General features: G+C 55.3%; 1 protein-coding gene across 3 annotated transcripts in view; it reads left to right on the top strand.

Annotated features, from left to right (window-relative positions):
* Positions 1-23,394, top strand: part of SEPTIN9 (septin 9) — a 105,184-nt gene that overhangs the window by 29,872 nt on the left and 51,918 nt on the right. For all 3 annotated transcript variants that reach the window (XM_075169847.1, XM_075169844.1, XM_075169846.1), the window contains exon 2: positions 13,802-14,461. In XM_075169847.1, coding sequence (XP_075025948.1) covers positions 13,802-14,461 — 660 coding nt within the window. The remainder of the gene's footprint in view (positions 1-13,801; positions 14,462-23,394) is intronic.

Genomic DNA, 23,394 nt, shown 5'->3' on the forward strand with positions numbered 1-23,394 from the left:
GGGTGGCAGAGCTGGGGTCTCCGCAGCCCTCATCGTAAGGTTTAGCCACATTTGTGTCCTCTTTTTCCAGCCCCTGGGCTTTCTTCAGCTAAAGTTGGGAGCGGAGGGCTTAGCAGGAGGCTGAGGAAAGTCACGTCCCTTAGGAAGATTGGGACTAACAAGTGTTGGGACACAAAGAGTGACCCGAACCCACCATCAGTTTGTCACTCGGGGTTCAACGGCGCCTTTGTAACTGTCCTTCCCCACCGCAGGGCTCCCAGTCTGATGTAATTACAGCCTTTCCTCTCGCCTGCCCCAATTGCATTTAAATCTCTGAAGAATGAGTAATTCCCTACTTGGATATGATAAAGGCTCTGCTGTGAGCCCCGGGGCTGCTTGTTCGGGCTGTGTGTGCTCCTCGGTGGCACCGAGCCGCTCCGCAGTGCGATTTTTTTCAGTCCATGGACTACTTTATAGTTCCTGCCTGTGCAGAGGGAGAGGCTGGGGAAAGCTCTGTGCATCTGCAGCCAAAAGGTCTGGCCTTGCCCTTGAGCAGGGATCCGGGCTACTGTTTCACAATTTAATTAGTTTTCTGGGTTGCATAGCAGCTTCCCAAGAACACAGCAATTAATTTCTAGCCTGTAGGGCAGGAGATGCAGTGTTCGTGTCTGCTGGGTGGGTATCTCAGCCCCAGGCAGCCTGTGGCCAAGCAGGAAAGATCAGCCGAAAATACCACGGAGCAGAAACACCAGATCACCCAGCAGCCAGAGCCCTCTTTGTTCTTGCCAGTCACACGCTGCCTGCCCTCCCGAATCACCCTGGTTGTTCTTGCCTGCTTTCCTCCTAGCGTCCCTCCCCGGCGTAGGACGGACAGGTTTCTTGTACCTGCTGGGTTGCAGGAGGCAGGGAGCTGCAGGCTCGGCTGTGGGCTGCTGGCGTGGGAGCTGCCAGCCTCCGTGAGCCCGAGGAGGGTGCAGGGGCCCTTTTGGGAGGGGGAAGGAGTACGAGATCCTCAATTCCAATTTAGTTCCCAAATCAAAGCAGCGTGTGAGAGGGAAACACAGCACAGCAGAGCGCGTTCTTCCTTGCGCCCGATGAGGCGATGGGGATGGGCTCATCGAGGCAGCAGTACATGTGTCCACCTCGCACCGAGCCAGCAGGTCCTGCGGGAAGGGCACTAATCCTGCTCATTTGACTGGCAAGAGCTTCCTCATCTCTAATGGGGGAGAGCATAATTAGGTCTGTGGTTTGCCAGGATTTACAGAGCATAATAGTTCTGCCCCTGGGTTTATAGATTTTGGCAGGTTTTCGGAAGCGTGGCTGGTTCAGCCGCGGTTGCGGCAGCGCTTCCCAAGCTCACCTCTGCCTCGGAGGGGGCTGCGGGTCGCTCAGCTCCCTGGAGTCTCGGACACAGACCCCTGAGTGGCAGGGAAGAGAGCCTGTAGCAGTAAATCAACCCGGGTGGTGGGATGCTTGTGCAGCGTGTTAACGTTGTGTAAACCCCAAACGTCCTGATCCTGTTCAGGTTGGGTGATGCGGGAGTGTCGGTGTCTGCGATGTGCGACTGCGGAGAGGGGCGGATGTTCCTGCTCGCAGCTTTGGTTGGTTGTGGTGATGCCCAAAGATAACTCTGCAACGTGGTACTCGTCTTCCTGCTAAGCATTTAAAGCACTGTGTGCTCATGATCTACTGCCTGGTAGTAAGACAGAAGAGATCTGCTCCGGCCCCTCATCCCGGTGGGGTGTGGTTGCTGCTGAGCAGGGTCCCAGCGGGAACCAAGGCGCATTTTTGCTGGCGACCGCTGATGGTGAGTTGGCAGCAGTGATGCTGAGCGCTCTTTGCCTTTGCCAATGCTGTCAGTCAACACCAGATTCGTTTCCTTGTAATGTTGAAACACAAAATGTCATAGCGGGCGCAAGCTGCGAATGATGGCAAATGCCGAGCAGGGCTGTAAGTGCGAGGAGCGGCAGGGTGGTGCTGGGGGGCTCAATGTGACGGCCGGAGCTGGAGCCTGGGGGAGACACAGGCTTGCAGCTTCGCTCAGGCAGAAACCACGAGGCAGCCTTCGTTGTTGGTTCTTAATCCCCGATTGCCCCATTCCCCATAGCCCAGCTCCCTCGGGGCGGGCGAGCCTCGGCAGCGCTGCAGTCGGAGTGGTCGTGCGCTGTGCGGAGCTGGGTGCTGAGGGCGAGGAGCCTCCGGCCCTGCCAGGTCACATCAGTGCTGATGGGAAGGCTTCTCTGGTTATTTTTTTTTTTTTTTCCTTCCCCACTGTTGGACACTTTCCCTACAGACACATACTTCTTGCACCGCCCGACGCACGGTATTTCTAGTATTTCAGCCAAAGACTTTGTCTCAATGAGGTACTGAGTTGTGCTAAGTTATGTTGTGGTTTTAAGGGTCGTTAAAGACAAAAAGAACCTCAGCCAGGTTGTTTTCAGGAGGGGGCCGTATTAGAAATAGGCTTTTCTACGTGCATGAATCTCATGGGCTCGTCCTTAAAATTTACTTGAGCAAATGCCCGGGATGTCTCTGGGACACGTGGCCGTGGTGCGTCCCCCGGGCTGCTCGGGGCTGGCATGCCTGCTGCCGCGGGGAGCAGCTGCTGCCCGCGTGCTGCGGATGCTGGGTCTCAACCCTGCTGCTAATATTAGCTGGAACGTGCCAGCGGGATGGTCGCGATGTTATGTGGGTGATGTGGCTTGAATTCAATATTGTGAAAAGCCCCGGAGAGAGGATGTGCTTCGTATCTGTGTAAGCATCTCGCTTGGATTCAGGGTCTCTCCTGTAAGCCCTGCCTAAGGGTTTGCAGGATGAGTGCTCGCCTGGGCTTACACACATGGGAGTGGGCTGGGCGACCGGGTCTGCGACTAACGGGCCCACGTGTGCGGAGGTTCAATGCCTGGAAAAGGAAATGCAAAATGTTCTTTCAGATTATATCTCAGATCATCTCAACTCTAGGAGTGAAGCAAAGCTCCTGAATGTCGGATTTCCTGGGCTGTCCCCAAAAAACTATACTGCAACCAGTCTCTTCTGGTGCTCTTCGTCACCAGCCCAGCGTGGGTAGAGCCAGCACCGCTCTCCCAGCTGATGGATGTAGCGTGCTGCTCCGAGACAGCCGGTCACCTCTGACGTCCTCAAAGACGAGCTTTACAGGTGCTTTGGAGAGTTTTCTTCCTTTTCCACTCTTCCTAACTACGTTTCTGAATCTGAGTCAAAAGGATGGGATGGATGGGAGTTTTCTGCCAAATCAGCGCATGGTGGGAGAGGCAGGAGCCAGGGGAAGGTGCCTGTGGGAAGGCAGGAGTTGTGTCTTCCCCAGCAGTTGTATCTTCCCCTGCAGAACTGGCCTTTCGTGCACAGAGTGGAAAAATCGCATCTGCCTGGTTACAGCAGCAGAGACCTGCTCTTGCGGGTTGTTTTTTTCCCTATGTATATTTAGTTCCTTGGGAATAAAAAGGTTGTGAGGGAGTGGGAAAGGGAAGAACAGGACGTGGATCTCTCCGTCCACATGAGCTGGGCTCTGGGGGATAGCCTCTGGTCCTGGCTAGGGATGTAGGATCATCCAAAGGTTGTTGTTTATAGTCATCTTACGCAAGGAGGGCTGGGCTGCACGTCCTTGGGGACGGGCAACCACTGCAGCATGGAGCAGTGTCCTTGGCTCTGCGTCAGCGTGGAGGGTTTCCAGTGTTGGCTGGTACGGGTGAGCTCTTGCTGTCCCTTTGAGATCAGTCGTGGGCGAGGTGAGCACAGAGTTGCGCTAATCATAAACCTTTCAAAAGTGGCTGGATGGGAAGGGACAGAGAGTGGATGAGTCTTTACCCCGGGGCCAGGGCAGCTACTTTGGCCATCCAAGTGTACTGCTGGTGCCTGGAGGGAAGCCAAGGTTTGGAGCGTGTACACCATACTGGCTCTTCCAAGTACTCGCCAGTCTCTGGGATCTTGGTAGCATCTTTCCCTTAGTAAGAAGCTCACCTGAAATATAATCATTCTCCAGCTTTACTCTTTGCTCATTGCCTGTTGGTGGTTTATGGCAGTGGAGTGAGTAGGAAGCACCTCTAGAACACGTTGAGTCATGCCTAATACATTTGAGTGACCATGTCTGCATCTCTTGGCCAATAAATGCCAGCAAACCTGCTGCTAAGTGAGAGTCCTGGCACCTCCGGGTGTCCTGTGGCCGCACTGCTGGGTGCTGGTTTCTTTTCTGTTTTGCAGCCCTTCCTTGCAGGGAGCTGCTCAGGCCGTTTTCCCAGGAGCCAGGACCCAGACAGCAGCCGCAAAAGCCTGGACTGGGACTTGTCATAAATCCAAAGACAATAATGGAGACTTCAGAGCCTGTAATCACTCCAGATATTAATGTTTCTAACTCTGATATTTGATATTTAAGGCAATGTCTTTCTGCAGGACCATTACGCAGGCTCTTTCCCTCTCCCAACCTCCCTCCCCCCCCCTGCTGCAGTGAGCTCTGGCACCTTCTTGGTCATTAGAGGTGGGACATGGAGGCAACAGGCCAAGTGACCCTAAATCCTGGTTAAGCTTGTTTGAAGCCTGGAAAATGATGGGTCTGAGTCCAGTTCCTGATGGGGATGTGCCTGTTTGGTGGGGGTCAGGGTCCATCAGGGGAACTCTTTGTGGGACAGGGGTGGGCTGCCCTGTCATGCTCTTTGGCATGGGGCCAGAGCTGTGTCCTGGCCACTTCTCGCTTCATACTGCAGGGTGCCGTTTGGTCCTCTCACCCCTCTGCTTTGCCCGTGGAGAGGTCGGCAGTTTGCACCCACTTGCCGTGCTGATGCAGGAGAGGCCTCCTCGCTCCCTTCCCCGCTGTGCAAATGGTGCTGGTGAGGAGTAGCCCTTGGGCAACGAAGGGGTTTATTGTTACTCTCAACTTATTCTGAAAAGCTGCCCCCAGATTAGTGAGAACTCTTATCTCCTGATGGCTGTGATTCAGGCTTTCACCGTGATTGCTTTTGTGAGGTTGCTGGACAGAGCTCAGCACTTGGGGCTCCTGGGGACGCCTTCGGGCGGTGGCCCAGGTGCAGGGTCCATCCAAGCCAGCTCTTGGCTCGTGTGCATGCCGAAAGGTGAGCCATCACGGGTGTCAGGGCGGGCCGTCCCCCTGCCTCCTCCCAGCTGCAGCAGATGCCCCGTTGCTGGCACCCAAGTTAGGGCAAGTTGGGGTGGGGTACCAGCCTGTTGCCTGGGCGTAGGCACCGCCAACGTCAGGCAGCCTCCCGTGGATTGCAGGGCAGGGGACACCACGACCACATCGGTCTGTGCCACCATCCTCCCAGCAGTAGAGGTGGCAATTTGCATAAGCATCACAAAATTGTATGGTCCCTTGGTCCCGGTGAGCTGGGTGCTCTCCAGCTTGTCCCAACCCTGGGAGTCATGGCAGGGGTTAGTGGTGAGGGCATCGGCACACAGCATCACACTGGCACTGGTCTGCTGGACTGGTTTGGGAGCATGGTGAGGACTGGGGATGGGACTTCAGTCTTTCTTTCCTCTGGTCTTTGGAAGTGCAAATATGGGGAAATGTGAAAAGGATGGAGTTTTATTTTTTTTTTTTCAAAGCATGTTTAGTTTACCAGGGGGGAGAAAGGAGGAGTGGTCTGCTCTCTGCCAGCCTTCAGGACGTGTGGACAAGTGCTTGCATTGCGGTGCTGGGTGTCCCCTCCAACAGAGACGCCAGAGCTGGCTGCAATGGCACCAGCAATCAGCGGGCAGCACAGGCAGGGCTAGCGGGTCCCTTCTTTAGCCACTTCTACTAATTTACCCTTTTCTGTAGCTTTTTAACCAGCATGTTGCAACACCATCCATCAGAGCGTCTTCTCAAGAGGAGACTTAACCACTTAATGATTTAATCACCCAGTCCCCGCCACCAAGGCTGGTCGCCCACCTGAGTCACTCTCCACGTCCCTGCGTGGGCGTTGGGAGTCGTGACTCATGGGCATGGCGTCTGGGTGCTTACAGCTTCCTACGCCCGCTGTGGTACCAGCACCGAAGCTGGTAGCATGGGGCGATCTGGGGTCTGCAAGACCATCTGCATCATACTTTTGCCTTCTGGGTAATAATTTTAAGGCATTTTAGAAGTATTAGTGAACCAAACCAAATCCGCAGTCCCCTGGGAGGTGCGGAGAAGATTTATTTCTCTCCTTTCTCCTCCCCTTATGAAAGGAAACTGGAGCACAGACTGGACGCAAAAGCTGCAGAGAGCCTGTGGCAGAGCCAGTAATGCAATCTGCCGGGCTGATACCCTGTATTTTATGTAATTTTCTGTACAAGTATGAAATGAATATAAGGGATGTAAAATATACTGGTCTGATCTGGAAGCATTTTGCTGAGGGTTAATGGTTATATAAACCAAAGTGTAATGGAGAGTCAAAGCTAAAACCTTTCTAGAACTGCATTATAGGGACTGGAAAGCTGGGATTTTGAATTAATCTGTGTGTGGCTTTTATTTTTTTTCTATTCTTAGTCCCAACTTTGCTTTTGCACGTTCATTTCTGATAAATGAGGGGTTTGCTGCATCGGTCTCAGGCTGTCTTTGTAGCTTACTGCGTGTAAGTGAAATGCTGCTTGGAAAGCTTCGGTTAATGTCAGAGCCCTGAACTTGCATTTATCCCCAAATTTGCTCCATAACTCAGCTCTTGGTACCGTTTGCAGAGTTCAGGAAAGCACTGTATATTGGCAGCACGTTGCCAGCGTTATCTTCTACACGCGATTTGTGTCAGACCGTGCAATCTATTGCAATTTATTTTGAATGCTGTTTCTAAAGTCAGAAAAAGGATTTATTTGTGCACGAACCGTTCATAACCTGATCCAGGATAATGTGAGAGTCATGCTGCAGCAACAGATTGTCATCATATTTATATATATGTTTATATGTATGTATTGCAACAAGGTTGCTTTATTGGTAAAGGAATGATGTGAAACCTCGTGGCGCAAAGGCATCCAGCAACCCTGACTTCTCTTCTCTCCTACGTTGGATGACTGGTAGCTTCGGGAAAGGTGCTTTTAAAGTTTCCTGCCTTCTTTTCCTGAGATGTAAGAGGGGATCTGAATTTCTCGTGCCATTTTGAAGCTGTTGGTGCACTCACAAAGCCCCGGCAGCGTGTGTAGCACCGCTTGCTGCCCGCGCTGCCAGTGAATTTCCCGTCTCAGCCCCCTGTTTTTGAGCCCACTGAGGGGCTCGGTGCAGTTGGGAGCACCTTGTTGTTGAGGATGGGACAGAGGTATCCTGCTCTGGCCCTACAGCAGGGTTGCAGCTCCCTTCCCCTTCTGCTGTGGGACCTTTAGGTTTAATATACAGTGGATATACACCCTATAGATACATGAAGAACATCCTGCTTGTCCCTGTAATTGAGCCTTTAGTTCACTGAAATGCATCCACCTCTGTTACAGATGGGGGCAGCTATTCAACGGCATCACGGACGGTGGGTTCGGATAAGCCAAACCCAGGTGGCCCCGTGGTAACGTGGGCGAACACGCTCTTTGCGCTAGAGTTGGGCCAGAAAACCGCCGTGAGCATCCTGCTGCCTGGTGACAGGGCTCTGGGAAGCTTTAAGGGCCGTGAGCGGTTAATGCTGTGTTGGGTTTCCAAGGGCTCTGTGAAAGATGAGACCTGCAGCCTCCCCCTCTTCCTCCCCGGGAACAGGAGGTGACCATCTGGTAGCAGTTTAGAGAAAGTCAGCGCTCTCAAACGGTACCATTGTATCGTGTGAAATAACGGGGCGCCTGCCTGCCCTGGTCCCATAAGGCTCTTATGTGTCGAAAAACCCAAGAAAAGCTTTCCGTGCTTAAGCAAGCAAGCAAACGTAACCCCTGGGTTACAGAGACCACGTGAGGGGCAGAGGATGTTTAATGGGAAGCAGTTGGGCGCTGCGGCCGTGGCAGAGCCGGAGGCTCCAGTTGTGAAGCAGGTCCCGGAGGAGCCAGCATCCCTCGCTGTTTATTTTGGTCTCCTCCTGAGCTCTGTGCGTAGAGGTTTCCTTGTATAAAGCATCCCCTCGACTGTTAGTTGGGGTATTCTGTTTAAAAAGGGTGCCCCGAGCCGGACTGCGGAGCAGGATGAGCCGCGGTGAATGACGTGCCATGTTACCCTGGGGCTTCCCACCAGGAGACGCGGAGCCCTTGGGCAGGAGCCAGAGCCCTTCACGGCATCTGGGCACCCTTGGCTTGGCTGGGACCCCCCAAGGCGGGACTTCTCTTCTGGAAGAGGAGTGTGTAGATACGAGGTCCCGGCCACGCCACTTGCTTGTGACTTCTCTGGAAAAATCTTGGCTGTCATATGAGCTACTGGGATTTGAACCAGACCTCTGCCCCCTCTTCCCAATTTGCAAGATCCCTAAAGAGCAGCTTTAACTGGTGGCATGTGACCTGCTGGTGCCTGGCCGTGGGGTGACCGGGAGGGCGCAGCGCCGCGCTGAGCAGACGTCCCCACCACCGCAGCCCAAAATAGAAAGATGCATAAATATTTTGCCACTTCTTGGGCCCTGTGCTTGCTTGGGGAGCATTCGAGACGGGGACGAAGGCATGCATTCCTTGTCCCAAAGCACCTGGCTGGCAGGGACCACGTTTGGGTCAAGACTGCGGGTTTGCAGGAGCTGCTGCCGTTGTGCGCAGCCAGCAGAGCTGCCTGCAGCCGGTGCCATCTCGGAAAGCCCGTGCCTCCCTCATCTGCCAGGATTAATATTGGTATTTTTTTAAAGCTGGCCCTGCAGAGCTACGGTTGCGTGATGCTGAGCAAAACGCCACTACCTCGAGAGGTTTGCAAAGGTCTGGTCCTCAAAGGGACACTGCAGCGAGCAGGTCCCAGCCCGGGCACGATGGTTGTGGGCAGAGGCTGGCAGGGGCAGAGGTTGCATCTGAAAGGCAGCGCTTGGCAATCTCATTTAAGGGATTTTGGGCTTTCCCTGCTGGAGAAGGAGAGCCGCTGTCTTCAGCAATGGCGGATTGAGCCAGAGCTGCCTGAATTAGTTTGGAATTGGTTAAAAGGAAGCGCGTGTCGATGGTAACGCCGTTTTGTGCTCGCGCCCCGTGGCTCACGCACCTCCAGAGGAAGAGAAGGAAGGGCGATGCTCGGCACCTCCGCCCCTTCCCTGCCAGCTGCCTCCGACACCGGCCAGCAGATCGGATGCTGCTGGTGAGGCTGGGGGAGCCCTGCTAGCACCGAAAATCCCCTGGAAAATATAGTGGGGATAACTCTGCAGCGTGGCCATCCCAGACCCTGCTTGGGGCAGGGACACCTTGGCCCAGGGTGTCAGGGACGTGTGGACCTGGAGCCCCACAGGGACCCGGAGCATTAGCACGACTGCCGGCGTGGGACCCCGGCACCGCGCGGGTGGGAGCGGGGTGCGGGGCCCCGCAGCGCTGCCCTGCCTTTGGCTCCTGTTGTTGTAACGAACACGCCAGCTTCCCCGCAGGAAGCCGGGAGGAGGGTCATCTGGAGCAGAGGCTGTTTACTTTCCTTTCTTGGCTCTGGGCAGGACAGGCTATTTTTAAGCTTTTTCTCTTTTTTTGAGAGTTGCTTTGCTTCCTGAGGTCCTTCTCTCTCCTCTGTGCAAGGAGCAGGAGAGAGGCGATGCTGGGCAGGGGAGCTGCAGCCGTGCTCGGTCCCACCGAGGGCCACCATTGCTGAAGGTGGCATCCCTGGGGATCATGTTCATGGCAGGGGGTCTCTGTCTCAGAGGTGGAAACACAAACCCTGTGGGTCACAGTTCCTCTCCTTTCGCGTGCCTTCTCCATCAAATATCAAGGGGTGTTTGACCTTCTCCAGACCATGCTGGATTCAGGGCAGTGGCCAAATGTGCCAGCAGGACAAGCTGGGTACCAAAATCCCCGTGCAACCAGAGGCATGAGGTGGACATCCCATCCCGCAAAAAGCCACGGGTGGGAAAGCTCTTGGGTTGTCCCCAGGCAAATCAGTGACACTGTTGGGGAGGGAATGCCACTGGGAACTGCGGGTCCTCTTGATTTTGCTGTCATAAACTGTGCTGAGCCGTTTCCAGCCCTCCCTTGGGGTGACGGTTCCTTGCCCAGCCCCTCGGTACCCCCTTACTGCCCATTGGGATCACAGCACCGGCATGGGAGGTGTTATTGGAGTGGCTCGAGTCTCCTGCAGCTGTAATCGTGGTTTCACAGCTTTTCCTTAGGCTTTTTGAACTGCTTTGTGTCTGGGCTTTGACCTTTTTCTCCTGTTTGCAGCAGGGCCCAGAAATACCTGGAGAAAAGCCATTTTTGGGTGTTATATTCAGTCCAGCCCTTCAAGAAGGGCAGGGGATGGCTGTGCTCCAGGAAGACTGTGCTGGTGGCATTGGGCAGGTTTACCCGGGGCTTGGGGCACTTTGAGAGGTTTGAGGTCAAAGGAAAGGACCACGTGCAGCAGCTCCAGTGTTGCCATCGAGTGACCCACCACCCGGTCACCGACGCCACCGTTTCTTTTGGCAGTAGCAAGTGGCAGGGGGACCAAAAGGAGCTGAGATGATGGAGGTGGTTCATGCAATGAACCCTGGAGGTCAGCAGGGCCGTTTGTATCCAAAGCTCGTTATCGGGTCAAAAAGAAATCCCCAAACCACTCGGTATTGAGAAATTTCCAGAGGGATGTTCGTTAAGGAAAGATGCTCGCCAGCATTTCCTTTGCCATCGGGTTCCTTGAGAGCATTTACTTTCAAGCTGTTCCTCCAGACACATCTGTCATGAGGTTATTAGGCTGCTTTGTTGAAGGGAATAAAATGAGGCTGAGCTGGCTGGCTGGAGGAGTGACGAGCAGGTTTTAAAGCCTGACGTGGACAAAACTGAGATCCCATCCGTCAGGGAGCTAGCAGCGCCTGGCCGGGCTGTGTCCTCCGCTGCTCTTGCCCCCCCAGCTTTGCTCAAGGCCGGGGAAAGGCTCCCTGTCGGGTCGTCCCTTCCGCTCCCTTTGTTTTCCTGCAAAATGCAAACTGGGCTTGACTGGTGCATTGTTTTAAACTTGGGAATTTGGGAAAAAATAGCTAAAATGTTCTTCTCTGGATTAAGGGTGTGATAGAGAAGGAAAACGATAGAGAAGTCTCTGCTGGAGAGTCTGAGCTCCAGCTCAGTTTTGGAGACCTGAGAGCTTTGGACACCTTGGAACAGCTCTCAAGCGTGGGACCTTTGTTTAGTGAGTTGTTCTGGGGGTGCTGATAACTAAGGCTTGGAGGCGGACTTGCAGTGCACGAGATGTGCCAAGCACAGACCACGGGGCAGGGACTGCCGCAGAGAGCATCTCGCCTCTGCAAACCAGTGGCGACATGGCTGGGAGGGCTCCGCGGGATTCAGAAAACAGAGCAGATAAAATGGAGGAAAAACACCTTTATTTTTCTTTACCGCCTCCCTCCCTCCTTCTACCAATGCCTGAATATTTTTGAGATGCAGGACAGACCATTTTGTCACTAAGTGCACTTCATGGGGCCCTTCCTGGGTTTTACATGGTGGATGTTACGGGTTGTGCTTCGGTGCTCTCCTCACTTTGTAGCCATAAAGCGGCCGCGGTGCCGTTTCCATCTGGTTAATATTGAGGGTGAATTGCCCCGTGCGTCCCTCCCTGCCCACGCCAGCTGGGACCCCCTCACCGGCAGCCGTGACTTCCCGGCAGTTCCCGTGCCAGGGTCTGAACCAGAGCTGGGGGACATGGGTGTGTGTCCGTGCCCACGTCTGTCTGTCCCCGAGCACGGAGGGGCTCCCAGGAGGGGCTTGTGCAGGGTCACTAATACGGAGCATCCTGGGGAGGGTCCGGGTCCCAGCCTCTGCGGTGTCTGTGCTGGCTGGTTTTGCAGCCTGGCGCTCATATTTAGCAGTTTTTGGGGATTCCCCCCAAAAGGGAAAGCAGCCCAAAGCCTGTATCCTAACACTTTAACCCCGTGTGCCTCCCCGTTTTGTGCCTTGTCTGACACGTCAGCCCCAGCTCCGAGGGTCTTGCTTTCCTCACCAGCACCTTTGGGACCCCTCGGGGGGGCCATCGCTGTCCCCAGTCCCTGCTGCCCAGGACGGAGATGGTCGCATCCGCTGCCGGGTCTCAGCAGCTGCTTTTGCAATCTGCTGGCGGAGCAGAGCCGGGGCGGCTGCCGCGGGGACGGACCCCGTCCCGCCGGCTGGACCCGGCCGTGCCAGATGGCTCCCCTCCGGCCGACGGATGTGTCCGAGGGTTGGAGGGTCCCCAGGCCCCCCGGCCCTGCCCTGGGGGGACGGAGCGGCCCCGCGGAGCAGAGGAGGTGCTTCCCGCATGGTGGCTCTTCTCCAGCTCCGCTCCGGGGGTGGATGGACAACCCTGGAGAGGGAAGGCTGTGCTCCAGTCTTTCTCCCCGCTCCTGGCGTCCTGTGTGATCTCAAGCCCAAGTTTTTAAAAGCTAAATCTTGCTAATATTGTCCTGTTGATGTAAAGGATGGGTGGACTCATTACTGATGCTTGTGCCGGTGGTTAGCAGCGTAGCCGCCCCACGCTGAGGCTGTCACCACGCTGGCTCAGCCTTGCTTCATGGGGGCTGCTTTGGGACCCCGGGGCCGTGCCTCATCCTGTCCCGACCCCGCGCCTGGCTGGGTGCTGGGGGGCACGGGGGTGTGGGCAGCCCGTGGCGTCTGGATGGGATCCAGCGGCGGTTTCTCTGCGTTTCCCCCCCTTCCCATGAAATTCAGCCCTTCGCTTCCACCCGGCTGGCTCCTGCGCAGAGCAGGAGGGCTGATGGCCTCGAGGGCTTCTACTGCTTTAGCGGGGTCTGCCTGGAGCGGGGTGGGAAGGACATGTGGCCAGCCGGGGGTGACCAGGACATGGTCCCACAGCAGGGACGGGAGCATCACTCCGCAGATGGAGGCTTCCTTTGGCGATGCTTTGTGGCCCTGAGCTGAGGGGTCCGACACCTGCATCCGTCAGGTTTTCTTAGACACACCTGGCTTGGGGGCTTGGGGGTCTCATTCTTGCGTAGCCTGCCTGACCGGGGAGCCCTGCGTGCTGAGGGGGACCCGTGTGACGGGCAGAGCCCAGTGACGGGCACTTGTCTGAGCGCGTCTGCTCTACTGCAGCTGGGAGCGTGGGGGCAGATCCTGCTCGATGGAGGTGGGACTCTGCTGCCTCTTCACGCGTAAATCGGAGCATCCAATCTGATGTTGCATCCGTCTCTCTTTGCCTCCTGACTTCCCCGTTGGTAAAATGGGGATGATGATGTTCAGGTTTTAGGATCTCCCTAAGGCCTCCCAGTTGGCCCCTTCTCTGCATCGGGGTCTCCTGTCAATGTCTGAAAGCATGTCAGTCTTCGGCCCGCGTGATCTCTAGGATTGTTTTCAAGGATATGAGCTTCTGTGGCTGCCACCTTTGTTTTTGTTGCTGCGTTTATATGGATTTGATGCTCTCCTGGGATTGTTTTCACATTCCTGACTTGGATTTCGCTGGCAGCGCTCGCCGGGAAGCCTGTGTTTATCTGCTCATCCTTCAGCTGCGAGGGGAAAAGGGAGGTGTTGGGAGTCGGGTTGTTGGCTGCCACCGAGTCCTGTGCCCTGCTCCGCTCTGCCGTGCCGCAGTGGGGCCCTCCGCTCCCCTCCGAGCACGCGTGGGGCGCGGGTGGGATGGAGGGCAGCACGGGGGTGGCTTCTACTCTGGGGTTGGATTTCCTGGCTCTGGTTCCAGTTTTGTTACTGGGTTTGTAACTGGTCTGAAGAGGCAGAGCCTGGCCCTCAGTCCCCACCTGCTTGAAATGGGATTATGAACCCGCAGGTGGAGGAGAGCAGGAGTGGGGTTACGAGCCTCGGGCGGTGGCTTGAGATGCTCAGGTGGATGGTAACTAAATTCTGAACTCCTTTTCATGTTTTTCAGCTCTGAAAAGATCTTTTGAGGTCGAGGAGGTAGATCAGTCTTCGAATTCCTCCACCCCACAAAGACGGACCCCGAACCCCCTCCTCAGGTCCACCGTGTCCAGCTCCACACAGAAGTTTCAGGAACTTGGCGCCAGGAATTCAGAGCCATCCGCCCGACATGTGGACCCCACAGGCCAGAGATCACCCAAGCCCTCTCTGAGGAGAGTGGAGCTCTCTGGACCCAAACTGCCTGAGCCGGTGTCCAGAAGAACAGAAATCTCCATTGACATCTCATCCAAGCAGGTGGAGAACTCCACCTCAGGGTTGTCAAGGTTTGGCCTCAAAAGAGCAGATGTGCTGGGGCACAAACCCCCGGAGCCCACCCCAAGGAGGACTGAGATCACCCTCGGCAAGCCCCAGGAGCCGGGTCTCCGGAGGGTGGAGGCGCCGGCATCAAAGATCCCCGAGATGCCCCAGCGGAGAGCCGAGATGGCCAACGCTCCCGTGCCCGACACGGCCACCAAGCGCGTGGAAATTCAGGTAGCGAAGGCTGCCGAGGTCCCAGCCCCACCGGTGCGGCAAGTGGAGAGCTCGGAGCCTCCCCTGGCCACCCAGCCTCCCCAGGCAGAGCCAAAGCCGCAGCCGGTGCTGATGGAGAGCCCACCAAAGAGAGAAGAAGGTGAGTACGGCTCCGGGCAGCTGCTTGGGTGAGGCGCTGGCTGATGCCTGCCTTCGTCCCTTGCTGCGGGCTCAGAGCCCGCCCGGGGACGCCGAGCGCTGTGTGCGGCTCTTTCGGCTCCGGTGGGGATGCCGTTCGAGACTGGTCTTGGGTCTGTGCTCAGATGTGTCCACATACATGGCTGTTACCCTTGGGTTTATCCTGGCTGAAAGAGCTGCCAGTTTGAATAAAAAAATGCTATCAAGCCTATAAGGAAATAAAAAAGAAAATGCCAAAAGCCTGGGTGCTTGCAGAAAACGACAATTCTGCTGGCTCAGGCCCCGTGTGCGGACCCACCCGCCTGTGCAGCATCTAGAAAAGCCTCTGAGGTGCTGGAGAGGCGGTGGCTGTGGAAGCGTTGTTGTGATGGCTCATTGTTTAGTGTTGTTGCTTATGGTTGTGGGGCAGAAACCGCCTCTTCATTAGCAGGAGTCAGGGTTTTTTTGGCCTTGGAGCCAAAGTCTAATAACATCATGGACCAGAGCCACTATTAAACTGGAGCCCTGGCTTATATTAGCTCTATCTTGTTTTCAATTAATCCCATATTAAAGCCAGCTTCCCGCCCCCGCCAGCCGTCATTTTTTCTCCCTAATGTTTTGGAGATTTTATCTTTTTTTCCTCTTCTGGCCTGTTAATTATTTTTCCGTTCCCCACGAGCTCTCTCCTGCGAGGGATGCAGCGGTCGGTCGGAGGGCACCACCTCCCCACCCCACCCGGGGGTTGTGGGATGGTGTCCGTGCCTGGCCCCGGCGCTGGACCACGCGCCCTTGTCTCGCCCTGCCGTGGGATGGTCCCCTGCTCCTGCTCCATCTCCTCTCCCCGGTCAGAGGGCAGTAACGGGGTCTGCGGAGAGGCCAGGTTTCGGTGTGTGTGCATGGTCTAAAATCAAATCTGGAGTCAGTGGCGGAGCTGATATCGAACCTGTAAGACTTGAGTGGGTTTCTCTCACTGTGCATGTGTATGGCTTAGATGTGGCTTTTCTGAGCTGGGTTTTTCTGGGAGCAGGTTAGTCCAACTCTAGCTGGGCATGGCTGAGCTCTAAGACCCAGCCCGGTGGTGGGGTTCAGCCTGGGTCTCCCTTATGGGCTCTCTGTCCCCAGCCGCTATGTGCATGGTACCCATCTTCTCCCGTGGGTGGGTGCTGGGCCTCACCCTGCTGCTTTGGGCTGCTCTGAGCTTCTTCCCAAGCTCTGAACCACGGATGGTTGGGCGCTTTAAGAGCAGAAGACCATCTGAGCTGCTGAATCCCCCAGCTGCCTGGGGGGAGAGAGGGAGGGCCCTTTGCATCAAAAAGGACTCCAGAAGCGCAGGACAGCTGCTGGGGACGAGTTTTACCCAAGAGCCCAGCTGTCTGGGGTCTGCCTTGCAGAGCGAGCCAGCCCTTGGTACTGGTACAAAAGGGGCTTTCAGTCTGAATGCCTCCAAGAAGAGCCAGGAGACAAAGTAGAAGGCGTAGGGAGGGCTCCGGCTCCTTCTTCCTCCATGTCAGCACGAATGTACAGCCCAGAGTCGCTGCCAGAGCCCGTGTCCCCTTCCCGGTCATCTCCAACCTCCTCCGTCGCCATGACTCAGGGTTGCCCGGGGCTGCTCTCGCGCAGGACCCCGTTTCAAGGTGCTCCTCCCCATGGTCCACGGCACCCACCCTGGGATGCTGGGCGGGTGGATGGCATCTCTCCTTGTTGCCGGTGTAAGCACATGGAGGAACGTTGGGGAGGCTGCGCAGGGACCCTCAGGGAGCCCTGTCGATGGGTGCCAGCATGTTGCCAACGCTCGCCAGCTCCACTGCAGCTCTGGCCCCACCACAACCCCCCAAGTGAAAACGTTGGCTCCCTGATGCCTGCAGCAGAGGCAACACGCAGCATGAAGTCCTGCTCCCTCTCGCTGCTCTCAGGGTTTGGGGCACCCAAGAGGTGCTGCGGTGGCACTGGATGCCCCTCAATCCCGTTGCTCGGTGGCTTTCCAGAGCAAACAGCTGAGCAGGGGATGCAGGCAGCTGCCTCCAGCTGCCCTCAGCCCTGTGCTGGGACTTGCCTTCCCCCAGCTGCCGGGACTCAGCTGCCTTGCCCTTAACCCCTTGTCCCGCTGCCGAAGGTATGCAGGAGAGCGTGTTGTGCAGGAAGAGGCCGGTCGGAGGAGAAGGGCAACCGCCGAGAGCTCGGCAGTTCAGAGCAAACCACAAAGGAAAGGAGTAATTATAGCGCTGAGCTTCGTTAGGACGGCGTGGCTGGTGGCATGGGCTGAGCCCGCTCCGGAGCCGTGGTTCTAAAGGTAGGAGGAGGGCAGGAGGTGTCTTCGTGGGGCGGAAGAGCAAGAAATATTCCTTCCCATCCCTGTTCTCCCTCTCCGAGTCCTTCTCACGCTCTCCTGTGCTCCCTGGGGAGCATCGGCTGCGCTTCTGCGGGTTTAACGTTGAGTTGGGCTATTGGTGGTAGGGAGATGGGACATGGGTGCACATCACGGGTGCAATGTACCACTGCACCAGCATCCTGGGCAAAGCTGGACTTGGTGTCCCCAGGGTGGCTGGTGCTCCCCAGCTGGGACGAGGAAATGTGATGGGATGACCAGGCGATGTGGATTGCTATAGGCAGAGTCGTCCAGAGAAATCTGAGCAGGGCTGTGCAGTGGGTGTAGGCAAGGGGAGGATATGCAAAGGGCAGAAAGAGGAACAAGCAATTAAAAATAAACATTAAAAAAAAAGGTGAAGGGAAGTGCTCTTTCTGAACTTGCAGCCTCAGAGACTGCGGGAGTCTGTCTTCACTGCGTAGGACTTACCAAATCTTAATATCCAAATATGACCGCCCGTGGGTGGTGATAACCTCTCCCGAGCTCCCGCCGTGGGCAGGGGTTCACTCCTGGCCCTGGGGCGCTGGCCCAGGCTGGAGCTGGCGGCCGAGGCCGTTCCTCCCTCGTGCCGGCGGGGCAGGTCTGAGCAGGGCGTGCGGTGCCCACGCCAGCGTGGCCGGAGCTGGTTCCTCCCCGTAGCACCGTGCTGCGGAGCCGGCATGGCAGGAGGGGGCTGAGGCGGGTGGCTGTGCCCCCGGCTGCCCGGGCGGCCGTCCCGCTGCCTTTGCGGGGCCGGTGCGGTGCCTGGGTCCTGCTTCGGTGACCCTTGCTGGTGTTGCAGCCGGTGGGGTGCTGGCTTGCTCAGCCCCCATCACCTCCTGCTTCTGACCCTCTTCTCCCTCCCTGGCTTGCTCTGAAGCAGTGGCTTTGCCTGGGATGTCCCCCACGGCCCTGGGCAGGGGGGCAGCCCCACCAGGCTCCTTTCCACCGTGGCAGGCTGAGCATGGCTGCCCAGGAGAGGAAAGGGGAATCGTGAGAGCAGCAATGCTTCATCTGGAGGCATCTGCCAGCCCTTTGCAAAGGAGGGATCTTGAGGGCTCCCACCAAGTTGGATGTGGGACAGGCCGATCCTCGGGAAGAGCCGTGTCGAGCCCGTCATGGCTGATCCTGCCGCGTCCTCTGCCTGAGCATCCCCTTCCGCTGGTGCCTCCCGTCGCTGACGCTGTGCACGTGTGGTTGAATGCCATGTTCTTCTGTTGTTCCTTGCAACCCGGAGGTGGTCAGGGACGGGGGGGAAGGCATCGTTGGTCCCAGAAAAGTTCATGTTTTCCACATCAGTTTAATAGTGCATCTCTGCTCCCCCCAAATCTGAACCTGTTTGTATTTGCGGTCAAGGCTCAGTTCTGGGATCTCAGGTGACAGATGAGAAGCCGGTTTGATCTGAAGATCCTTTTTGTCTCTGGCACAAGCTGCTGTGGTCACGTTGCCCGGGGCCAGCACACTGCCAGCAGGGCACGCTCTCCACCGCGGCTCTGCTGCCTGCTCCTGCCCTTGCCCCATTTTCCTGCTCTTGGCAACTGGTAGGGCCACAGTTCTCCTCCTCTGGGTCCTTTCTCGCAAGGATGCTTAGGAGCTTGGTTAGATAAATCAAGGCAGATATAATGAGTAATGGGAACCTGAAACAGGGACTTGACCTCCCTCTGCAATGTCCCATCCATCAGCCTGGACGAAGCGCGTCCCTGCGCTGATCTACAGTGACGTGCAAATGGTCTGAACCGTCTCTGAGCTTCCAGCTTTTTGGAGTCTTTCTCCCATTGCTGCCTGATGCCCCGCTTTGGGACAGCCATGCAGGGTGCCAGGCGCCTTGTAAAAAGCAGCAGGGCCCCTACTTCTATTTTGCTGCAGAACAAGAAGGAGGACATCAGGGAAGTGAAGCAATTCAACTTTTTCACTCTTTTTTCCAGCCTGGGACCCCTATGGAAAGGCTTTTCTTTAGAACTTGCTATTTTAGAGGATCCTGTAGAGTTGAGCTAAAATTAAACAAAAAAAAAAAAGCAAGCTTTCAGGTCCACAGAGCTCCTTGTGAAGGCCGTATCCGAAAACCAGGGACCCGTTGCTGTGTGCTGGGGAAGCCGTGGTGGAGGCTGCAGCCTGGTGCCCCCCAGCCAGCCTCAAGCCTCCACCCTGCCATGGACACCCAGGGATGGAGAAGCGAAGCCGCCCGAGCTTCGGGGCGACTTTTCTGCTGTGCTGTCCTGCAAGGGTGACGCCGAGCGCGGGGCTGGGCTGCCTTGCTGGAGCTGGGGATTTGGAGGGATTTGGATGACTATTAACGCTCCCCGCAATGAAGAGGCCAGGGCTGAGTGGAGACGCAGTGAGTAATCATTTCCAGCTCCCCGAGCTGCACAGCAATTTAGCTGTACAAAGAGATTAAAGCTGTAGGGAAACATTTCCTTAAAACCAGCTGACACATTTGGGCTAGATTGCGGGTAGTCTTTTTTTTTTGTTGTTATTATTTTTAATGGGAAAGTGCCTACAGCCTGAGATACCAAATGGAGGAGCTGAGTGAGAAACACAGAGCGCCGGTTTGTGAACTCAGGTGCCAAAAATGAGATAATCTGGAAAAATGGAGACCTGCAGCGCCAGCGACTTGGAACGAAGGAGCGGGACCGTGTGCGGGGGAGACGATCGCGTCCCATCGCGGAGACGCTGCCTGATCCGGGACGCCACGTGCACGGCCCCCTGCCCGCACGGGGAGGGCAGCGGGGGGGCCGGGCACTTTCTGCTTCCCCCTCCCACGTGCGCTCCGTCCCTGGCTGTGCAGGGGGCGGCCAGCGCACCTCAGCTCCTTTTGGGGTGTATTGCACCAGGGGAGGTGTAGATTGGACATGAGGAGAAATTTCTTTACTGAAAGAGTGGTCAGGCCTTGGAACAGGCTGCCCAGGGAAGGGGTTGAGTCACCATCCCTGGAGGTATTTAAAAGCCGTGTAGATGAGGCGCTTAGGGACATGGTGTAGTGGGCATGGTGGTGTTGGGTTGACGGTTGGACTCGATGATCTTAGAGGTCTTTTCCAACCTTAATGATTCTATGATTCTATTTTGGGCACTGAGGGTGTCAGGAAGGAGGCCAGGAGACGTAGATGTGACGATACTTCTGCTGCACACCTTTGCCCCCCAGGAACGCTGTTCCCAAACTCATTACATCGTGTTCAGCTCTGGTCACGTTGGCATTGACGTGTGCCCTTCTTTGCGTGTGCATGGGCACCGTTTATACGGATGGCAGCATGGTCCCACTCTAGCCAGGCAGGATAGGTGCTGAGCAGCGAGGTGCCTGCCCCCAGCCTCCAGCGCAGGCAGCCAGACCCAGGTGCAGTCACACGGAGAATTCGTTTGCCCTGTTGGAAGTCCCTGAGGGCTCATAGGAAAAGCAGTGATCTCCCAGTGGAGATTCATTATGCGAAGGAACAGTTTCCCACAGGAAACGTTATGGTTCCCACTTCCCTTCCCTGCCTCGCGTCGTTGGAGACCAGGAGAGGGGGAACCCGGGGATGCTGAGCTGCAGAGTCCTCCTGGCGCTGGGCTTAACGACCTGGCAGGTCTCTTCCACTGCTAGGCTGGGTCTGCATCAATCTCATTGCTTCCTGAGCCTTGCAGGAAGCATCTGAGGCTGAACGTGTCCCTGAGAGGCCAGAGCCTCCCGTTCCAGGCAGAAGGTGACCAGCTGCACGGAGTGTCGGCTCTCTGCAGGCTCGCGGGGTCTGGGCTCGCTGTGTTGGGGGGTGAGCCCTGTGCAGCTGCAGGTCCCTCCTGGCTCTGCACCTCCATGCATGCAAACCGGGGCAGCCGCTGCCCTCCAGGCAGCCCCGGGCGGAGAGGTGCCTTTGCTGCGCTGAGAAACACGGGTGAGCGCTCCTGCCTGCCGTCGGATTTGCGTATGTATAAGTGACGCTGGAAGGTGATGGGAGATGCAGCCCTGGCTGAGGGTGGCGTGTACGAGACCCAAGAGTTCCTCTGTTTATCTTGGGGTATCTGCACGTCTGGAGCCCATGGCAGTCGTGCTGGGGAACATGCTCCCCGCCCATCAGCTCCTTTGGCATCTTCAAGCTTTCTCACATTTAGGTTAATCATTCTACAGGCTGATAAGGCAAATAAAATCCGTTATCTTGACCAAGATAAAACAAAGAGTTTGCTTTGATCTCCTGCAGAAAGGCCTGGCCACTCGTTTTGTGACTTCTCTGCTGTCTGCTGGGGGAGGGAAGCAATGGCAATGGTGATGAACCTTCTGTAGTTAAGAAATCATTTTCTTCTAAACTATTTCTAGACCTCTGTCCCTGCCTGAGATGTTTCTGTTGGCCAGTAGTTGAAGGGACACCATAGGCTGGGTACGGTGCCAACTCTATAAACTGTGTAAGAGGACTTGAGGAACTGAATTGAGATTATAGAGAGATAACTTTGTTTTGAGAAGATCAAACGCTGTGAGCAAAAAAGATGACTTGACAGCAAGCCAGTTGTGTTCTTTACTCCCCCAGCAAACAAACAGGCACACAGACACTTTTGTATTGTCCAAGATGCTGCGACGAAGCTGAAGTGACTGTGGCTATAAATGGAAGAAGCAGCTGGTCTTGGATTGCAGCCTGCGCTCAGACTTCTTTGGGCCCAATTTTTCTTACATCTGTTACAGGTTTTAAAGGAAGGACTTGGGGAGAGGGCGGCTTTCCTTCGAGTTAGTTGAATTTGGGCCATTTATTTCGTTGGTCTTCTGAATGAGTCTCTGCGTAGAAGTTCCCTGGATTTCTGTAGGGTCACACGTATAAATATTTCACTCTCTTGAGTTGTTTCATTTTATCTTGGCATGAAGATAGTACCGGACATATTGAGAGACAAAGCTGGACCGAGGGTCTGGTCCAAAACTTTGCAGATGTTTATGCATTTGTGAAAAGCAAGTAATTTTAACGAGCCATCTAAGGTTGCTGTGCCAGCTCAGGAGTGACAGCACGGGGATTTTCAGTTGCTTGGCTCTCCCTTGACTTGTATTGTCTACAGTTTCTTCTGTGTGGAAGCAGTAGGTTGGTTTTTGCATAGCAAAGGCACTTTGTACAACAGGGATGAAGAATGACTGAAACAAAGCATCTTTCAACACCTTGAAGTTCAAAGATTGTTGATGCTCTAGCAAATATGAGCATAATTTTGGATTTATGTTTAGCTTTTCAACCCAAGAGACGGGGTCCATGTTACATCTGAGTTGGGTGGTCTTACCAGCCCCTGGGTGTTCTCTGAATTCTGGGTCTGCAGAGGCTTTCTGTGGTGCAGCTCTAGCATGGTCCCTGGCTAGTGTTTCCAAGGGGTCCAAAAATATTTAGTGGGAGCTGAGCACCTACCTCCTTTTCTCTCTTTGTGAATTCAACCTTTGTCCATCTATGAGCAAGACCTTTGCAGGCAATGCTCCCAATGGGTCCCTTGCACATGGCTTCATCCATAGGTACTGCATGGCGTTCACCCTGTCTCGCTTGAGATGTCTGCACTTGAGTTAATCATCTGGATGTCTCCCTTAGGCTGGTGTGAATTGTGTCCTCAAAGGGTTCATTTGTCTTTGCTGAATGTAAAGAGAGCCTGTGCAATCAGTTCAGCCGGAGATGTCTGCATTTGGGCAAGACAAGTTTTACCCTCCTATGTTATTTCCAGAGCCAAAGAGATGGAGGTGAAAAGGGATGTTGCAGCAGGACAGAACTGTACAAGCCGCTAATCCCTTGTTATCAATAGTGCTTGACAGCCCCCCAGCAAACCTGGTCCCCTTGTGTCAGGTTGTTCTGCAAACAGGTCGCTGTGGACAATCATTTACTTAAGTGCACGGGTCAGACTGTCTTTGATGCTTATCGATAGTACTTTAACTTCTTGTGATGGCTCTGTCTTCCCCCCTCTCCTCCTCTCTTGCTGTGCATGGAGTGAGACAGACGTTGCTTCCCTCTCTCAAAGAAAAGCTCAGTTTGGGGAGATCTCAGGGAAAGAAGATGAGATGGGAATCCAAAAGGGTATGGTGCCTAGGAGGAGAGGGCAGTGATAAAAGTTAATGATACATAAGCTCTTGAAAGGAGCTTTCTCAGTTACAACTGTATGGTAGCTCATAAGTCTTAAATTGTAGGGCATTGCTTTCAACTCCAGCATGAATGGCCCTGGGCCATATTTCACGTGTGACCTGTAGATCTGGAGGGGCATCACGGGTATTGCCCTACCCAGCTTGCGCTGGAGCCCCTGCCTGTGCTTGCTTCCCCCGTATGGTATGACTCTGGATGGGAATTTTTATTTACTCTGCTTGTTATTTGCTCTGATCTGGGAGGCTGTGCTGCTTTTTACTGGTGCACCAAAGTGGTGGTGTCCTCTGAACCCTTCTCTGCAGCTCCGGTGCATGGAAATACAGGATGAGTCCCTGGTTACAGTCTCTGAAGCTACGAATGCACAGGCTCGTGCTGTTACGGCTCTCTCTACAGCTGCGGAGGTTGCTGTCCTCCAGCCCAGGCATGACGTACTTGGGACATTCACTGGCAACTCACTCCCATCTGTAGTGGAAATAAGTTCAGGGACCGAGAGCCAGAAAAACATTGAGAAGATGACAA

This window comes from Calonectris borealis, chromosome 20 (assembly GCF_964195595.1).
Source record: "Calonectris borealis chromosome 20, bCalBor7.hap1.2, whole genome shotgun sequence".
Lineage (NCBI taxonomy): Eukaryota > Metazoa > Chordata > Aves > Procellariiformes > Procellariidae > Calonectris > Calonectris borealis.